We start from the raw sequence: 15,515 nt of genomic DNA, 5'->3' as shown, positions 1-15,515 counted from the left end.
CCAACAAATAAGAAAGGGACTCTAGATGTTGGCCCACAAAGAGTCATTCATGCAATATTTGAACCAAAATAACTCTATAGGCAACCTCTAAAGAAATGATGTTGTAATTGTTTATAAATTATGAATAGATTCCACAGTTTGTTCATGAAATCTACTTAATCCCAAATACAGTATTCAGTGCCCACTCACTCCCATATATCATACTTAAGGCACAAATAATGAATCACTATCTATTTGTAGGGTAGGTTAGATGTGTATGTGACTAGGCAGGTTAGATGTGTATGTGACTAACATAATAAGAGCAAGAAACTGCAGGATACTTGAGGAGAAAAGGGTTATTTTTTAGCTGAGGCCATCAAGATCAGGCTTACAAGGATTAACAGGGATTCAAGACATAAAGAGTAGGTATAGTGTGTTGTAAGGAGAGATCAGAGTCTTTCAGATAGAGGAAAAACCATGAGTATGCATGGGGAAATACAACTTCCTGAGGAATGCTTGCTGGGATGTGGCCCCGCTGAATGGTGTCATTTATTCAGCTGACATGTAGTATTTGAGGTTGGGGACAGTTTATCTTCCCTTATGGTACTTCTATTCTCCTAGGGGTGACAGACAATAACGAAGGAATCAAATGAGTATTCTCAGTAGTAATAAATGCTATCAAGAAAGCAATGCAGGATAAGGGAGGAAACAGAGTGACTTACAGGGAAGAGGACATTGTTTTAGAAAGGGTGGTTGGGGCCCGGCGCCGTGGCTCACTAGGCTAATCCTCCGCCTTGCGGCGCCAGCACACCCGGTCGGGGCGCCGGATTCTGTCCCGGTTGCCCCTCTTCCAGGCCAGCTCTCTGCTGTGGCCCGGGAATGCAGTGGAGGATGGCCCAAGTGCTTGGGCCCTGCACCCCATGGGAGACCAGGATAAGTACCTGGCTCCTGCCATCGGATCAGCGTGGCGGTGCACCAGCCACGGCGGCCATTGGAAGGTGAACCAATGGCAAAAAGGAAGACCTTTCTCTCTGTCTCTCTCTCTCACTGTCCACTCTGCCTGTCAAAAAAAAAAAAAAAAAAAAAAAAAAAAAAAAAAAAAAAAAAAAAAAAAAGGGTGGTTGGGAGAGGTCTCTAGGGCTTCTAGAAGGGCCACTCCAGCATGCTGTTCTGAGTCCAGATGTCCTCTGGGTCCCAAGTTTGGGCTCTGAGCCTATCTGAGCCCAGGACCACCTGTGTTTGTTTTCAGAAGCAAGAAAGGCCTGTGTGGATGAGGGGTGGAAAATGAGGAAGGCTGCACGTCTCTGGGGAATCAGAGATGGCCTGATTGCTTTCTTCCAATTTTGTAGAGAGATACTTTTTCTTTTATGAAGAAAATTTTATCAGTTTCAATTTTTGACTTCTCTGTTTTTAGCGACCTGGATTTCTTCAATCTCACTCCAGTGTTCGGTGTGTTTTGCGACAGCTAACATTAATATATAACAACACAGATTTTTTTCCTGTTGTATAGACACCACTTATCTCTGGCCCCTTAGATGTTCTCAGTGACAAGACTCAGGAGGTTTCAAATGAAGAGACAAAAGACCCAGTCTTAATTTTAGAATAGGCAAAATCACCATAAAATATGATACTGCATAACCAAATATTTATTATGTAGTTATCCCATGGTATCCAGAAGGGATTGGTTCCAAGACTTACTTAGACACCAAAATCTACAGATGCTCAAGTCCCTGTATATAAATGACCAAGTGTTTTCATATAATCTAGGAATATTCTCACATATATTTAAAATTACTCCTAGATTACTTATAATACCTATGTAAATGTAAATACTGGTTGTACTATATTGGTTAGGGAGTAATGACAAGAAACAAATCTTATGTGTTCAGTACAGATGAAATTTTTTTAAAACCGATTATTTTTAATCACAGTTGAATCTGTGGATGTAGAACCCACAGAGAAGGAGGACTTATTTTGATGCAAAACAGGTGTTTTTTTATAATGTATGGACAGTGTATAACATGAAAATCCATGCAGTGATTTTAAAAAAATGCAACAAGGTAAACTCATACTTTCAATTCTGTTTTTCAATGAGCATTTTGAAGTATCCTTGTGTATTATAACACTGTTATATAACCACGTGCAAATTTAAAATCCATCAGTGCTTGGTTCAGAAACAGAGAGCCTTCTCCCAGAGAGCAGCACTCAAAGGAAAAGAGAAGAGCGCCCCGTTCACTTTGGGCCCGGTGAGTGATGTGAGAGTAGAACTCTATGGCAGAGGTAACCACTTCCCTACTAGTGGAATGTTTTGAATACTTCCCAAGTCACCAGAAAAATAAAACATCACAAAAACTTAAGTATGGGGAGGCCTCTTGGGTGGGGGGCATTTCTATTTGGTTTTTCCTCTCCAGACTTGGTCTGAAGTTGATTTTGATTTCTAATGGGCAATGGAAACACGGCCTGAAGAGGAATTCCTTGTACCAGCACAGTCGTGGTGGTGGGAGTCCTTGGCTCTAATTTACAGACTCAGTTTCCCCATCTTTTTCTTTGTATTTTTTTTAAAAGACGTATTTATTTTTATTTGAACGGCAGAAAGAAGAAAGGGGGAGAGATGAGAAAGAGATATTCCATCCACTGGTTCATGACCCAAACCTGACGCCAAGAGTCAGAAATTCCATCCGGGTCTCCCACATGAGTGGCAGTGGTCCAAGCACTTGGACCAGACCGCCATCTACTGCCTTGCCAGGTGCATTAGCAGGGAGCCTGATCAGAAGCAGAGCAGCTGGGACTCAGACTGGTGCTCCAATATGGGGGTGGCTTAACTCGCTGTGCCACAGTGCATCTTCCCTCCAGTCCTTTTCTTACTTGCTTTCTGAACTCAGATTGACAAAAAAAATGTGAGTTTTCATACTCTACTATGCTTGTTTTTTTTTTTTTTTTTTTTTCCTATATATTGCAAGTAGGAAACTGAGGAAATTATCTGGATAATAGCTAAGTTTGAGTGATGATATTATGACTTATGTCCTCTTTTTGCAGCAATAATACCTGACTACTACATCAAAAAGCATGAAGTTCTACAGAGAAAACTTCACATTGTCATTCTGTCGGATAAACTCTTGTATTTTTGAGGCTCTTGTATAGCTAATTGTTTTATTTCCAAGGAAACTATGCATTGGAGCATGTTCTTTTTTATCTTCAGTTTAGCCCTACCTACATAATATCTAGGCGTACCCCCTCACGACCAAGTAACTCTTTTTTTTTTTTTTGACAGGCAGAGTGGACGGTGAGAGAGAGAGACAGAGAGAAAGGTCTTCCTTTGCTGTTGGTTCACCCTCCAATGGCCGCCGCGGCCGGCGTGCTGCAGCCGGTGTGCTGCAGCCGGCGCACCGCGCTGATCTGAAGGCAGGAGCCAGGTACTTATCCTGATCTCCCATGGGGTGCAGGGCCCAAGGACTTGGGCCATCCTCCACTGCACTCCCTGGCCACAGCAGAGAGCTGGCCTGGAAGAGTGGCAACCGGGACAGAATCCGGCGCCCCGACCGGGACTAGAACCCGGTGTGCCGGCACCACAAGGTGGAGGATTAGCCTAGTGAGCTGCAGCGCCAGCCCCAAGTAACTCTTTTTAAGAGCAGGGAGGCATAGGTGTGACTTTGAAGAAAAATAATCCTATTTTTCCTACACTTTTTCCTAAATTTATCAGAGGAGAATTTATTAGCAGTGATGTAAATATATGAAATCTGACCTCATACACTAGAAACTGAAATTCCATATATATTTTCGCATATAAGTAAATTCCCACTTCTGTCTCCTTTTCTATTGGCCACTTGATTACAAAAAGTCAAATGTTTCTGTGCGTGTTATAGTGATAAGTGTTTTTGTGACTCAAAGCTGGCAATTATCCCACCAGCCTAGCATTGAAGTAGCAGATGGGAGAAGGTTGATTAAATCACAAACATTATGAGTTTTTCTATAACTATTTTTTGTTAAATAAGGAAGGAGGTATCCAACGGAGTAATCCAAACTAAGTACTGGCCTGTTAATCAGAGTCATTCCAACTATTCCTGTCTCTGGTGTAGGTTGGTACTTAAAAGAAGAGTTAATTTCACATGTTTGACAATATAACTGCTCTATCACCCTGATAAGTAACTGAAAGTATAACAAGAATCCTAGTATTTGATACTAAAATGCTAAATCAATAGATGAAACTGATCAATAGATATTTCAGATTGAACTGATCATCTTTTTTAATAAAAAAAGTTGGCATCTGTTCAATACCATGCTTTCAAATTCTAACAATCATATAAGGAAGATGGGTAGCCCAAAAGGGGTGATAATTACAGTACAAAGTCATGCAGATCCCACATAATTATAGGGAAAGCCATCCCTTCCAAGTTATGAATATGAAATGTTTTGTCATCAGTTATTCTTAGAAAACACTTAGCATTGTTGCCCATGGGGATCTTCTTTCTCACCAAATTGATTCTATGTATTAAAAATGCACTGTAGAAATGGAGAATTTCAGTAATTATTATGAATACCACCTTGTCTATCTCAAGAGACATGAGTTAATACAGAAATGGCAATGTCTCTGTGAAATGCTGTCTTAGACTATTTTTATTACCACAGTGAAATCCTGAGGCTGGGTCCTTTATAAAGAAAAGAGGTTCATTTAGCTCACAGTTATAGAGGTTTGAGGGTACGGTGCTGGCACTGGGTCAGCTCTGGTGAGGACCTCATGGTGATAGCATCACAATGTTGAGAGTGTGCAAGTGAGTGGTCACATGGCAAGACAGTAGCCAAGGAGTGGGGAGGACCAGTTTTGTTTTTTTGTAGCAGTTCATAATTTTGAGGATAGTGGAATCCCACAAGATCTACTTTCATTAGCAAGACCTAATGGCCTTCCAGTACATGCCATCTCTTAAATGTTCCACCACCTCTTAATATTGCCACAATACAGAGCAACCATCTAACACATAAATTCTTAGGGGGATAAATCACAACCAAACCATAGTAGCTGCCTACCATCAAATCAAATGACTTAGTCAGTATTTGCAATCATGAATCCTTAATGGCTTTACATGAAAGCATGGAGTCAAGGGAGAGTCTGTTGGAAGACACAGATCCTTCATGAGGGCAAGAATTCTTTGCTATCCTTTATTCCAAGGTAGGTAGGCACAGGTATTGGGAAGAATAGGTGAGGTAATGTTGACTGAGTAAACAGAGTTGATATTTTGATTTAAACAGGCTGAAAGAAATGGATCAAAAAATGCTTCATGATTTTCTTTTGGGAGATTTTCTTTTTATCTGCCTTTTCTTCTTCCTAATTCTTCCTGATTTTCTGCTGTGTCCTCTCCCTCTGCCTGAATTTTCCAGAATTCCATCCCTTGTTTTCTCGACTTTTCCTTCTGAGAAAATGCTGTCACCCACATCCTTTCCTTTATGTAGGAACATGGTTCTTAAAGTTGAGCCTGCACCAGAACCACCTGGAGGGATGGTTAAGACAGCTTGCTGACCGCTGCCCTAGAGTGTGTGATTCAGAAATGCTTTCTGCATTTCTGGTGAGCCCCAAGTGAAGCTGTGGACTACCATTGCCCTCTCAGCAGGCACTCCCGTCTTCATGAAACAAGCAGTGATGACAGGACATGTGGGCAGGTTTTCCCAACACAGGTGACAGTATATGAAGCACAGAAATGTAATGAACAAGACTGCACACCAACATAGGCAAGAATTACAAGGAAGAGGCTGAACTTGGTGGGCAAGTTCAATTGCTCATCTGGCTAACAGTAAGTGTTCAGAGAGTCTGTTCAAGTCTATCAATGAAAAGATGGCTCTGAATAGATATTTTTATCAGCATCTGTGTCATGGCACAACTGGGTCTCCACATGATTCTTTTCAATTCAGCTTGAACATACGTGTTGAAAAACTATCATGTCAGGCACTGTGCTGATGATATAAAGATGATATGATAGGACAGTTTCTAGCCATAAGAAATCCACAGTCCATTAGTACCTGGTAGGAGGGATAGGATGGCTGCGCAGTTATTATAAAGCAGTGGTTCTCGAAGGGTAAAGGCTGGGCCAGCAGCGTCGCTGTCACCTGGGAGTTTGCTAGAACTGCGGGGAGTGTTTCATGCAGAACTCTCTGGGCGGTGGGGTCAACAAGCTGCTTTAACCCTCCCTCCAGGTGAATCAGATGCAGGTTCAGGTGTGAGAGGCACGTCTCCAGACAAAGCAAAGGAAACAGGTGAGGGAACTCGGGCAGAGGGAGATGTTAAGAGAACAGAAGATGGAATTCTGGCCAATAGAGATGGGAAAAGAGGCCAAGCTGAAAAGAAGAGGAAGAAAAAGGACAATAAAAGAAGCATGACAAGAGCAAAGAGCATCCCCACAACTAGGGGAAGACCACTTTCGAAGAGAACAAATGACGCAGAGAGGCCAATTGCAATCCAGAAGGAGAGTAGGTTTAGAGTGATCTTTGAGGGGGCAGGGCCTGCAGAGCCAAAGATCAGAGGTCAAGCTGAAGGAGCTGAAAACTGATTGTGGGGGGGAGAAGGGGCAGAGAAGGAAGCAGGAAGGGGTAAGACTCGGTCACTGTTCGGAGAGGAAGAAGGCTTAAGGGAAGGCTTTTTAGTATGAGGGGAACTGATAAATTCATGGTTGAGTAAAGGGGCTGGTGGGTCTAGAAGGCGGAAAAGAGGAAAAGAAAGCCCAAGGAGTAAAGGAGATGAGACTTGTTTATTTGTTGAGATAAGAAAGGCAGAGAGGAGAATTCTTTCCATAAATATTTATTGAGAACCTATGCACTGGTCTCAGTTCTCCTGGGGTTTACATTCTAGTGAGGAAACAGACAATAAGCAGATACATAATTTGTTAGGTGCCCCTAAATGCTATAGAGATGAAAGACAGTCCTGGAAAATTAGAGGGACAAGGAATGTGCACTATTTAGGATAGGGCTACTCCCCTAATGCGGTTGATTTTGAGCGGAGATGTGAGGGAAGGGCGGGGGCGGGGGTCACACAGATGTTGGTCTCTACTGCTGCTTTGGAGGAACCAAGTGCAAAGGCCTCTCCATGGGAGCTGCCCTCTGTACTCTAGGAGTGCAGGCTGCCAGCTGGGTGCATCAAACAAAGGTAAGTGTGGAGGAGCACGTTCCAGAGGACTTCAGGGGCCACAGACTGAACTTTGTGCTGAGCAAGCAGAGAAACTGTTGGAGAGTTCTGAGTCAAGGAGTAATATGGTTTGAGTTATGACTTTTCTGCCCCCCTTTCCCCCCTAAACATTTACTTAAGTTAAAGACAGAGCAGCAGAGTGACGGATAGACTCTTCCATTCACTTATTCACTCTCCAAATGGCTGAAACAAACAGGGCTAGGCCATGCTGAAGCCACGAGCCAGGAACTCCATTCAGGTCTCCCATGTAGATGGCAGGGTCCCTGGTATTTGGGCTGTTTTCTGCTGTTTTTCTAGGCACATTAGCAGGGAGCTGAATCAGAAGCAAAACAGAACTCAAACTGGCGCTCACATATGGGATGCTGGCATCCCAGGCACTGTGCCGCAATGCCAGTCCCTCTCCCTTTTTCCTTAAAGATAATTTTGGCTTCTGTGTGGAGAACAAGCCTCAGAAAGGGAGGGGCAGAAGTGGGGAGAATATTTGGGAAACTACTCCAGCAATCCAGCTGTGAGGTGAGCAAGGGAGGGGTGAAGTGTGAGGAGTGACGAGAATACGGGCATTTGAAGGGCCTTCAAAAGTTCATGGGAAAGTGGACTTGAAAGTATGACTTGACTTTGGTGCAAAAAAACATTTCTTGGGGCCTGGTGCCGTGGCTCACTTGGTTAATCCTCCGCCTACGGCGCCGGCATCCCATATGGGTACCAGGTTCTAGTCCCGGCTGCTCCTCTTCCAGTCCAGCTCTCTGCTGTGGCCCAGGAAGGCAGTGGAGGATGGCCCAAGTCCTTGGGCGCCTGCACCCATGTGGGAGACCAGGAAAAAGCACCTAGCTCCTGGCTTCGGATCGGTGCAGCACCTAGCGGCCATTTGGGGGGTGAACCAACAGAGGGAAGACCTTTCTGTCTCTCTCTCTCTCTTTTTGACAGGCAGAGTGGACAGTGAGAGAGAGAGAGAGAGAGAGAAAGGTCTTCCTTTGCCATTGGTTCACCCTCCAATGGCCACCGCGGCCGGCGCGCTGTGGCCGGCGCACCGCACTGATGCGAAGGCAGGAGCCAGGTGCTTATCCTGGTCTCCCATGGGGTGCAGGGCCCAAGCACTTGGGCCATCCTCTACTGCACTCCCTGGCCACAGCAGAGAGCTGGCCTGGAAGAGGGGCAACCGGGACAGAATCTGGCGCCCCGATCAGGACTAGAACCCTGTGTGCCGGCACCACAAGGCAGAGGATTAGCCTAGTGAGCCGCGGCGCCGGCCAGACCTCTCTCTCTCTCTCTCTCTCTCTCTCGCTGTCTCTATCTGTCAAATAAATAAATAAATAAAATCTTTAAAAAAAACATTTCTTTTCATATTACATGGAGTATGCATATTATGAAAAAACTATGCATGGGTTTCAAATTTTATTTTTGCACATAAATAAACATTTTTAATTCCATTTTTCTATGAACTATTTGAAGTACCCTCATATGTCAGAGGAATAGGCTGCAGGATTTATGGATGGAGTAGGTGCCAAGTCACAGAGAAAGGAAGAATCCCAGGGTGGGTAAAAGCTATTACAAATGTGGGGAAGGGAAGAAAGCAGACACATAAAAAATAATGGAATTTCATTGACCACTTATATCAAGCAACATGCTTAGCTCATTATCTACACTCCATCATTTAATCATCTGACAATATCAGTTGACAGTGGAGGAACTGAGACTAAAGGAGGACGAGTATCCTGCCAGTAATGGAGCAAATGGTGGGCTGGGCACAGACCACACTCCCACAGTCATCCATGCTATACAACCGTGGTTTTCTCTGAGAAGTGAAAGGTGCCCCAGGGTTGGGGAAAAGGGTGCAGAGAAGTAAGGTCAAGGTTGCAAGGTGAAAAATAATTTGACTAATTGAAAAATGTGCACCAGTGATTTAAACCAAATAATAAGACAACTGTTGACAATACTTTCTTAAGGGAGTCAATGTAGATTGGGGCTCCACTGCCTGCACCATGTCTAGATGGAGGAAATGACTGAGATGCAATCTTTCTGGACCTCTCCGAAAGTAACCACAATCGCTGAAAGATCTTGGTCCCCAGGCCTATGAGATAAACATCCCCATGATCTCAATTAGCTGAAATCGAGCAGGCCGGCAAGATGGAACTTGAATCATGACATATTCATTAAGCCAAGCACTGAGTTTGACACTCAGAGGAACACCAAATTAACTCAAGACACATTTCTTGCCCTTAAGGGGCTTACCGCATGGTTTGGCTGGGGGACCACCCACTATCCATTAGGCTGGAGAAACCAAATCTCCACTTTGGGCTATTTCACTGCACAGAGTGACAGGCCAGGAGTTTAAAAGGGCCTCGGTGCATATGGAATGCACGCCCGGCCTGCAGCCCCTCAGCCTGTGTGCATTAACTGTACCAGAAGCCTGGCTGCAGAGCGAAGGTGGCTGTTTGTGCATAAACATTGTCATTTCACTGGGACTGCTATTTCATCTTTGAACCCTGGCATCAAAGGGACACTGACCTTATTCCTGTAGCTTGCTTTTCTTTGAAGCGTATGGCTTTGCAATGCAGATTAAAGCGAAGACATTCATCAAGGAACAGATCTGGCCAACCGCTCCCCAAATTCAACCCGAAACAAAGCCTTGAAAGGCTCCGATCACAGTTGCAGTGGAGTGGGCCAAAGATGAAGGCTTGGAGCCGGGCTTCTCTTTTCTCAGATCCTGTAAGTCAGCTCCAGCATAACACAGTGCATCCCTTTGAGCTTTGGACAACTTTAACCCAAGAGTCAGTCTATCTCTGCGGAAAGGGCTAGCTCATGCAATATTCCCAACCTGTCCGTTTTACTTAAAGCAGTCATTGTTGTAAATGAGGCCAGCATGATCATTCACTGTGCGCCTTTGAATTCTTCAAAAGACATGTCAGGCAGAACCACCTGAAACTTGGCTCATGAGTCTCGATTTTCTATTCTACTATTTCCCTTTGTTCATTTAGTTGAAAGGAAACTCTCCTATCTTTCTCCCTGGTTCATCTCCTTCGGTTCTGAGAAAACAAACCATGTTTCTGATTTTTCTTCCCTCTCTTAAGATGGCAAGAGGAGTGAAGTGAAAAACTTCAACTGCAAGGTTAAAAGAAAAGGATCAAGTAATTAATTATAAAGCTGAGAGAAAAAACCAGGAGAAATAGCGCTTACCTCAGGGGAAGATGAGAGATGGCATTGATGATAAATGACTGGAAGGACAAATGATCATATCTTTAAATGCAATTTTTCTATTGATCTTCAATCGTGATCACATAAGCAGAACAAATCCTGTCTGTGATGAATGCATAAACCATTCCAGAGGAGGGAAGAGAATGATTGCAAAGCTGCATACATGTAAATCAATGGATCTTGATAACAAAGGCTCCAAAGTGTTTAAGGAATTCTCAAAAAATCCTTACTAAGAAATAGGCTACTTTTTGGAATAACTTTTTCCTAGTCACTCATCTTTAAAATAAGACCAAAGAGTCATTCAGGTCATTATGATATAATAAATCACAAATAGGTGATTTTCCATTAAGAAGTCCTTAAAGATCAGGGCATAATTCACACAGCCCTGTAAGAAGCCTGTGATTCCACAACAGTATCTTTACACCACCTGACAACTCGCACAGGGATGGACACAGCTCTTTATTGCCGTTTAAAGTGCTGGAAGATAACTGCTTATCCAATATCCATAGCCTTTAACTTACTACCTCTTTTTGACACGGCTGTATGAGCAGTTCCAGACAGTGGACTGTGAGCAAGGTGATAAATATCATTTCTAGGTTGACCCTCCCTTTCTTTCCTCCTTAGTGACCATGGGGACCATGTTCTGAGAAGGCCTACCCTAAAGCTTGGAGCAGCCCAAGTCACTGCCCCTATGAACAAGAACTGTGCCAGGAGTTGGCTGATTTGTATAAGATTTGGTGCAAGCCAGAAATAAATCTTGGTTCTCATAAGCCATTGAGATTTTCAGGGTTTGTTAATGTGGCATAACCTAGATTATCCTGACTAATCCAGATATTTGGAGGATATCTAGTCCTATTTCACTTCTGTCATAAGAATCCTTCTTACAGCATCCTGAGATGTGGTCAAAGTCTCCTTTGAGAGGCAGGTGTTTGGCCTGGAGGTTAAGAAACCACTTAGGACACCCATATCTTATATCAGAGCATCTGGGTTTGAGTTCTGGCGCTGGTCCTGATTCCAGCTTCCTGCCAATGCACACTCTGGGAGTGAGCAGGTGATGGCTCAGGAATTGGGTTTCTATTACCCACATGGGAAACCTGGATTAAATTCTGGAATTAGCCCGGCCTGGTCCAGCCTTGGCTGTTGAGGTCATTTAAGGGGTAAAGCAGCAAATAGGAGCTCTCTGCCTGTATTTTTTTTCTCTCTGTCTCTCTTTGCTGCTTAAATAAATAAATTTGGAAAGATTCTTCAGGAATAATGGCAAATATCAGGAGCAACAATTATATTATATCAAACTTACTAAAAATCCTTTCCAGACAGAACTTTAAATACCTCACAAGGATGAATTCCCCTAATTTTTTTTTTTTTTTTTTTTTTTTTTTGGACAGGCAGAGTGGACAGAGAAAGAGACAGAGAGAAAGGTCTTTGTTTTCCATTGGTTCACCCCTCAATGGCTGCTGCAGCCGGCGCGCTGTGGCCGGCACGCTGTGGCCGGCGCACCGCACTGATCCATAGCCAGGAGCCAGGTGCTTCTCCTGGTCTCCCTTGTGGGTGCAGGGCCCAAGCACTTGGCCCATCCTCCACTGCACTCCCGGGCCACAGCAGAGAGCTGGCCTGGAAGAGGAGCAACCAGGACAGAATCCGGTGCCCCGACTGGGACTAGAACCTGGTGTGCCGGTGCTGCAGGCAGAGGATTAGCCTAGTGAGCCTCGGCGCCAGCCAATTCCCCTAATTCTTACAAAAACCTGACTCATAAATATTATTTTCCTTATTTAATAGCTGGTGCAACTGCAACACACAGATGTTCCATCACTTCCTTGGGGTCGAACAGGTAAGTCACTGGCCTAAGACCACACAATATGTAAGTATAACCCAGGGGTTGAACCCATGTGGCCACCTTCCACCTGTACCATGAGGCCTTTCTAGACTGGATTGTGATTTCCTTTTTACAAAGATCATTCAGTCAGAGTCATAAGATCTTTGAAGGCTGCATTTTATATGGAGGGAAAAAAATCAACCTGCTGTCCATCTTCCTGCTTTTGTGAAGAAGCAAGATCTATCTTAGTGGTGAGGAAGGTCTTAAACAAGTGTCATGGGGGGCCCCGGGGCCCCGTAGAAGACCCCAGGTGCTGTTCATAAGTGAAGGAAGGCACCACTTCCACCAGACCAGTCTCACTATTACCTGCTTTATATATTTTGTGGATTGATTATCCCTTATCCAAATTGGTTGGGACAAGAAGTGTTTTGGATTTTTGGAACATTTGTATATCTACAATGAGATACTCTGGGATGGGGCCCAAATTTTAACATGGCATTAATTTGTTTTATATTTTCCTTGTACATGGAGTCTGAAGGTAATTAATACGATAATTTTAGGACAACCATGTTTTGATTGTGAGCCATCACATGAGGTCAGATGTGGAATTTTCCACTTGTGTCATGTTGGTGCTCCAGAAATTAAAGATTTTTGGAGCATTTCAAGTTTCAGATTTTTAAGTTAGGGATACTCAACCTATAGTCAGTTTCTGGTAAAATTTGAATAAAGTTTTTGCTGCTTTTATAGTATTGAAAAATGCTGGATAGGCTCATATATCTACTGAAAAAGTAGGCTTGGAAGGTTGCCCTAAACAGTGTAGGGCATCATACAAACTGGGCTATGAGGTGGGTCACATGGATTGTATTGCTGAAAAGCTGGTTCTGGGGTGGGTATAATTTGCTGCTCCATAAAAGCACTCACCAGCTTGCCTGGCTGCGGAAACTGCCTTATTCATCACTGTCTCCCCAGTGGCATGTGCCATGTGGGAGAAGCTCTATAAAGCATGTGTGAACGAAAGTAGAAGAGTTACAAGGGGCTTTGATGAAACAGTTTCTCAAGAAGTAGTTCTAATTCATTTGGGTTGAGCAAAGTCACACACTTTAGTTGAGGTGATCCAATGGCAAATAATGGCTGGAAAGTTATTGTGTGTGTTTTCCCCAGATACCCTCAAATGGCCAGTGGGTTGTAAAAGGATGTTAAAAAGTTGAATATTAAATGGACTGTCTTGGTGTCAGGGAAACACAAGTGACAACCCCAAGCAAACTAAAGCAAACACACACTCACATCCATAATATACACAATACATACACACATATAAATACATACACACATACATACATATACATGCATACACACACCTATAAATATACACATAGAAATACACACATAAATCATACACACATACACAAACATATACACACAAAATATTTACTTCATTTCAACATAAGTAATCACACAAAATTATCTAAATTTGCTGATCACATTAGGAGATGAATTAGAAAGTTTTCTTCCCTTTAACAAAGCATTTGTGTGTTTGTGTGTGTGTGTTTGTGCTGACAACAGTTCTGATACATTTATCATATTGCTTGTGTTACTTTAGACAAAGGTATGAATTTGAGAAGGGGGAAGATTGACAGAGTCGGGGAGGGGAGTCACAAGTGCTCTGTGGTTGTAGATGCTCTTACCTTGCGTGGTCCCATCCAGTCCCATGATGAGTTTCATTGCTCTGATGATTTGCTCTGCCACTGGAGGGCTCATGGATGTAGCATAAACAGCACTATGTGAGTGGACCCGTATGTAATCCACAAGTTCCTTAAGCAAAGATGGGGGAGACCCAAAAAGAAGGCAAATAAATCTCAGTATCAGAGGTGAGCATCACATCTAGTCTTGCCTCCACCCATCAAGCAAAAGACATTTTATTTTTGAAGCTCAAAAGATGCATGTGACTTTAATGGGCATTACCAAAGTGCTTCTATTTGCTACCCCTTTAATCTCAGTCTCACCCTCAAAAATCTAGAAGCTATACAAAAGTGGGATACTGCACATTTGGAGCCGAAGTCTGTAAAGCAAAACCAGATTGTGAAGCAAAAATGATTCCCAAGACGTCTGTTGAATTCTACTATGTGAGAGAACTGACTTGGTATTGAGGAGTGTCCAAAGACTATAGGATATGGTTCTTGCCTTTGAGAATATTACGATTGTTCCCATGGAAATGTAGTGCTAGGAAAAGTAACAGTACATACAATAGGGCTACCAGATGCAGAGGATTCAGAGAGGACACTGCTGGCTGGAGCAGAGAGGGAAGCTTCCAAGGAGGAGATGGGATCGATTACATCTTGAAAACAGAGTTTAGAAAATGTGAGGGGAGGGAGTGCAAAAGGAAAAGCTGAACAAAGGTATGAAGGCAATAGCAGAAGGTAGATTGTTAACAAATGGCTGCATTTCCTTTATTTCCTATACCGTACATCTTTGCAATCCAACTTTGCAGCAACTTCCAAAAGATAGATGAATTGGACTGGTCACGTGTCTTTCCTTAACCAACAGAACGTTGTTCTGAACAACTTTGTGGGAGTTCACATGGGAGGGAAGAGAGAAACAAGCCATAGGCTAGTTTCTGGCATCTACAGTCCATGTATATAATTAAAATTAAGTTGCTGCCTAATCTTTTTTTTTTTGGTGAATATAATAAAAACAGCTGGGCAGGTTTTGCCATATTTGAAGAATATGAAGGTGCTTCAAAAAGCTCATGGAGAGACTGGCATTGTGGCACAGCTGGTTAAGCTGCTGCTTGTGATGTTGGCATCCCATGTCAGAGTGCCAGTTTGGTTCTCTGCTGCTCCACTTCTGATCCAGCTTCCTGCTAATGCACCTGGGAAGGCAATGGAAGATAGCCCAAATCCTCAGGTCCCTGCCACCCATGTGGGAAACCTGTATGGAGTTCCTGACTTCTGGCTTTAGCCTGGCCCAACCCTGGCTATGGTGTGCATTTGAGGAGAGGCCCAGTGGATAGAGGATTCTCTCTCTCTCCCCCACCTCTCTCCCTCTCTCCCTCTCCACCTCCCCCCCACCGTGTGTGTGTGACTGCCTTTTAATTAATAAATCTTTTTAAAAAGTTCACGGAAAATGGATTAAAAAGTGTTTATTTTGATGGAAAATCCTTTGAAATCCATGCACACTTTTTTCATAATACACACTTCTCATGAACTTTTGGAAGATCCCTTGGATGTGCAGGATGCTGGCCTCATTTAGGGTATCGGCCATGTGGCTGGCAATCGGGAAGTTCACTTTGGAGGATCCAGGGCACCTGAACAGGAGAGCAGCAGTCACTTTCCAGAGCAGCTGCAGCCAGGCTGCCCTTCACAT

General features: G+C 43.5%; 2 protein-coding genes across 5 annotated transcripts in view; one reads left to right on the top strand and one right to left on the bottom strand.

Moving 5' to 3' along the window:
* Positions 1-6,304, top strand: part of TASP1 (taspase 1) — a 504,811-nt gene extending 498,507 nt beyond the window's left edge. For 2 of the 3 annotated variants that reach the window (XR_011380001.1, XR_011380000.1), the window contains one exon: positions 2,142-2,225. The gene's annotated coding sequence lies outside the window, so the exon portion shown is untranslated. Of the gene's footprint in view, positions 1-2,141; positions 2,226-3,015 lie in introns of those variants that run through there. The other variant, XR_011379999.1, reaches the window with a different exon arrangement.
* SPTLC3 (serine palmitoyltransferase long chain base subunit 3) overlaps positions 1-15,515 on the bottom strand; it is a 159,805-nt gene that overhangs the window by 31,805 nt on the left and 112,485 nt on the right. For both annotated transcript variants that reach the window (XM_017341811.3, XM_002710970.5), the window contains exon 9: positions 13,838-13,964. In XM_017341811.3, the coding sequence (XP_017197300.3) occupies positions 13,838-13,964 (127 nt within the window). The remainder of the gene's footprint in view (positions 1-13,837; positions 13,965-15,515) is intronic.

The sequence above is a fragment of the Oryctolagus cuniculus genome, chromosome 11 (genome assembly GCF_964237555.1).
Source record: "Oryctolagus cuniculus chromosome 11, mOryCun1.1, whole genome shotgun sequence".
In the NCBI taxonomy this organism is placed as follows: Eukaryota; Metazoa; Chordata; class Mammalia; order Lagomorpha; family Leporidae; genus Oryctolagus; species Oryctolagus cuniculus.
Note: the sequence above shows the minus strand (reverse complement) of the source record. Positions and strands in the feature narration are given on the sequence as shown.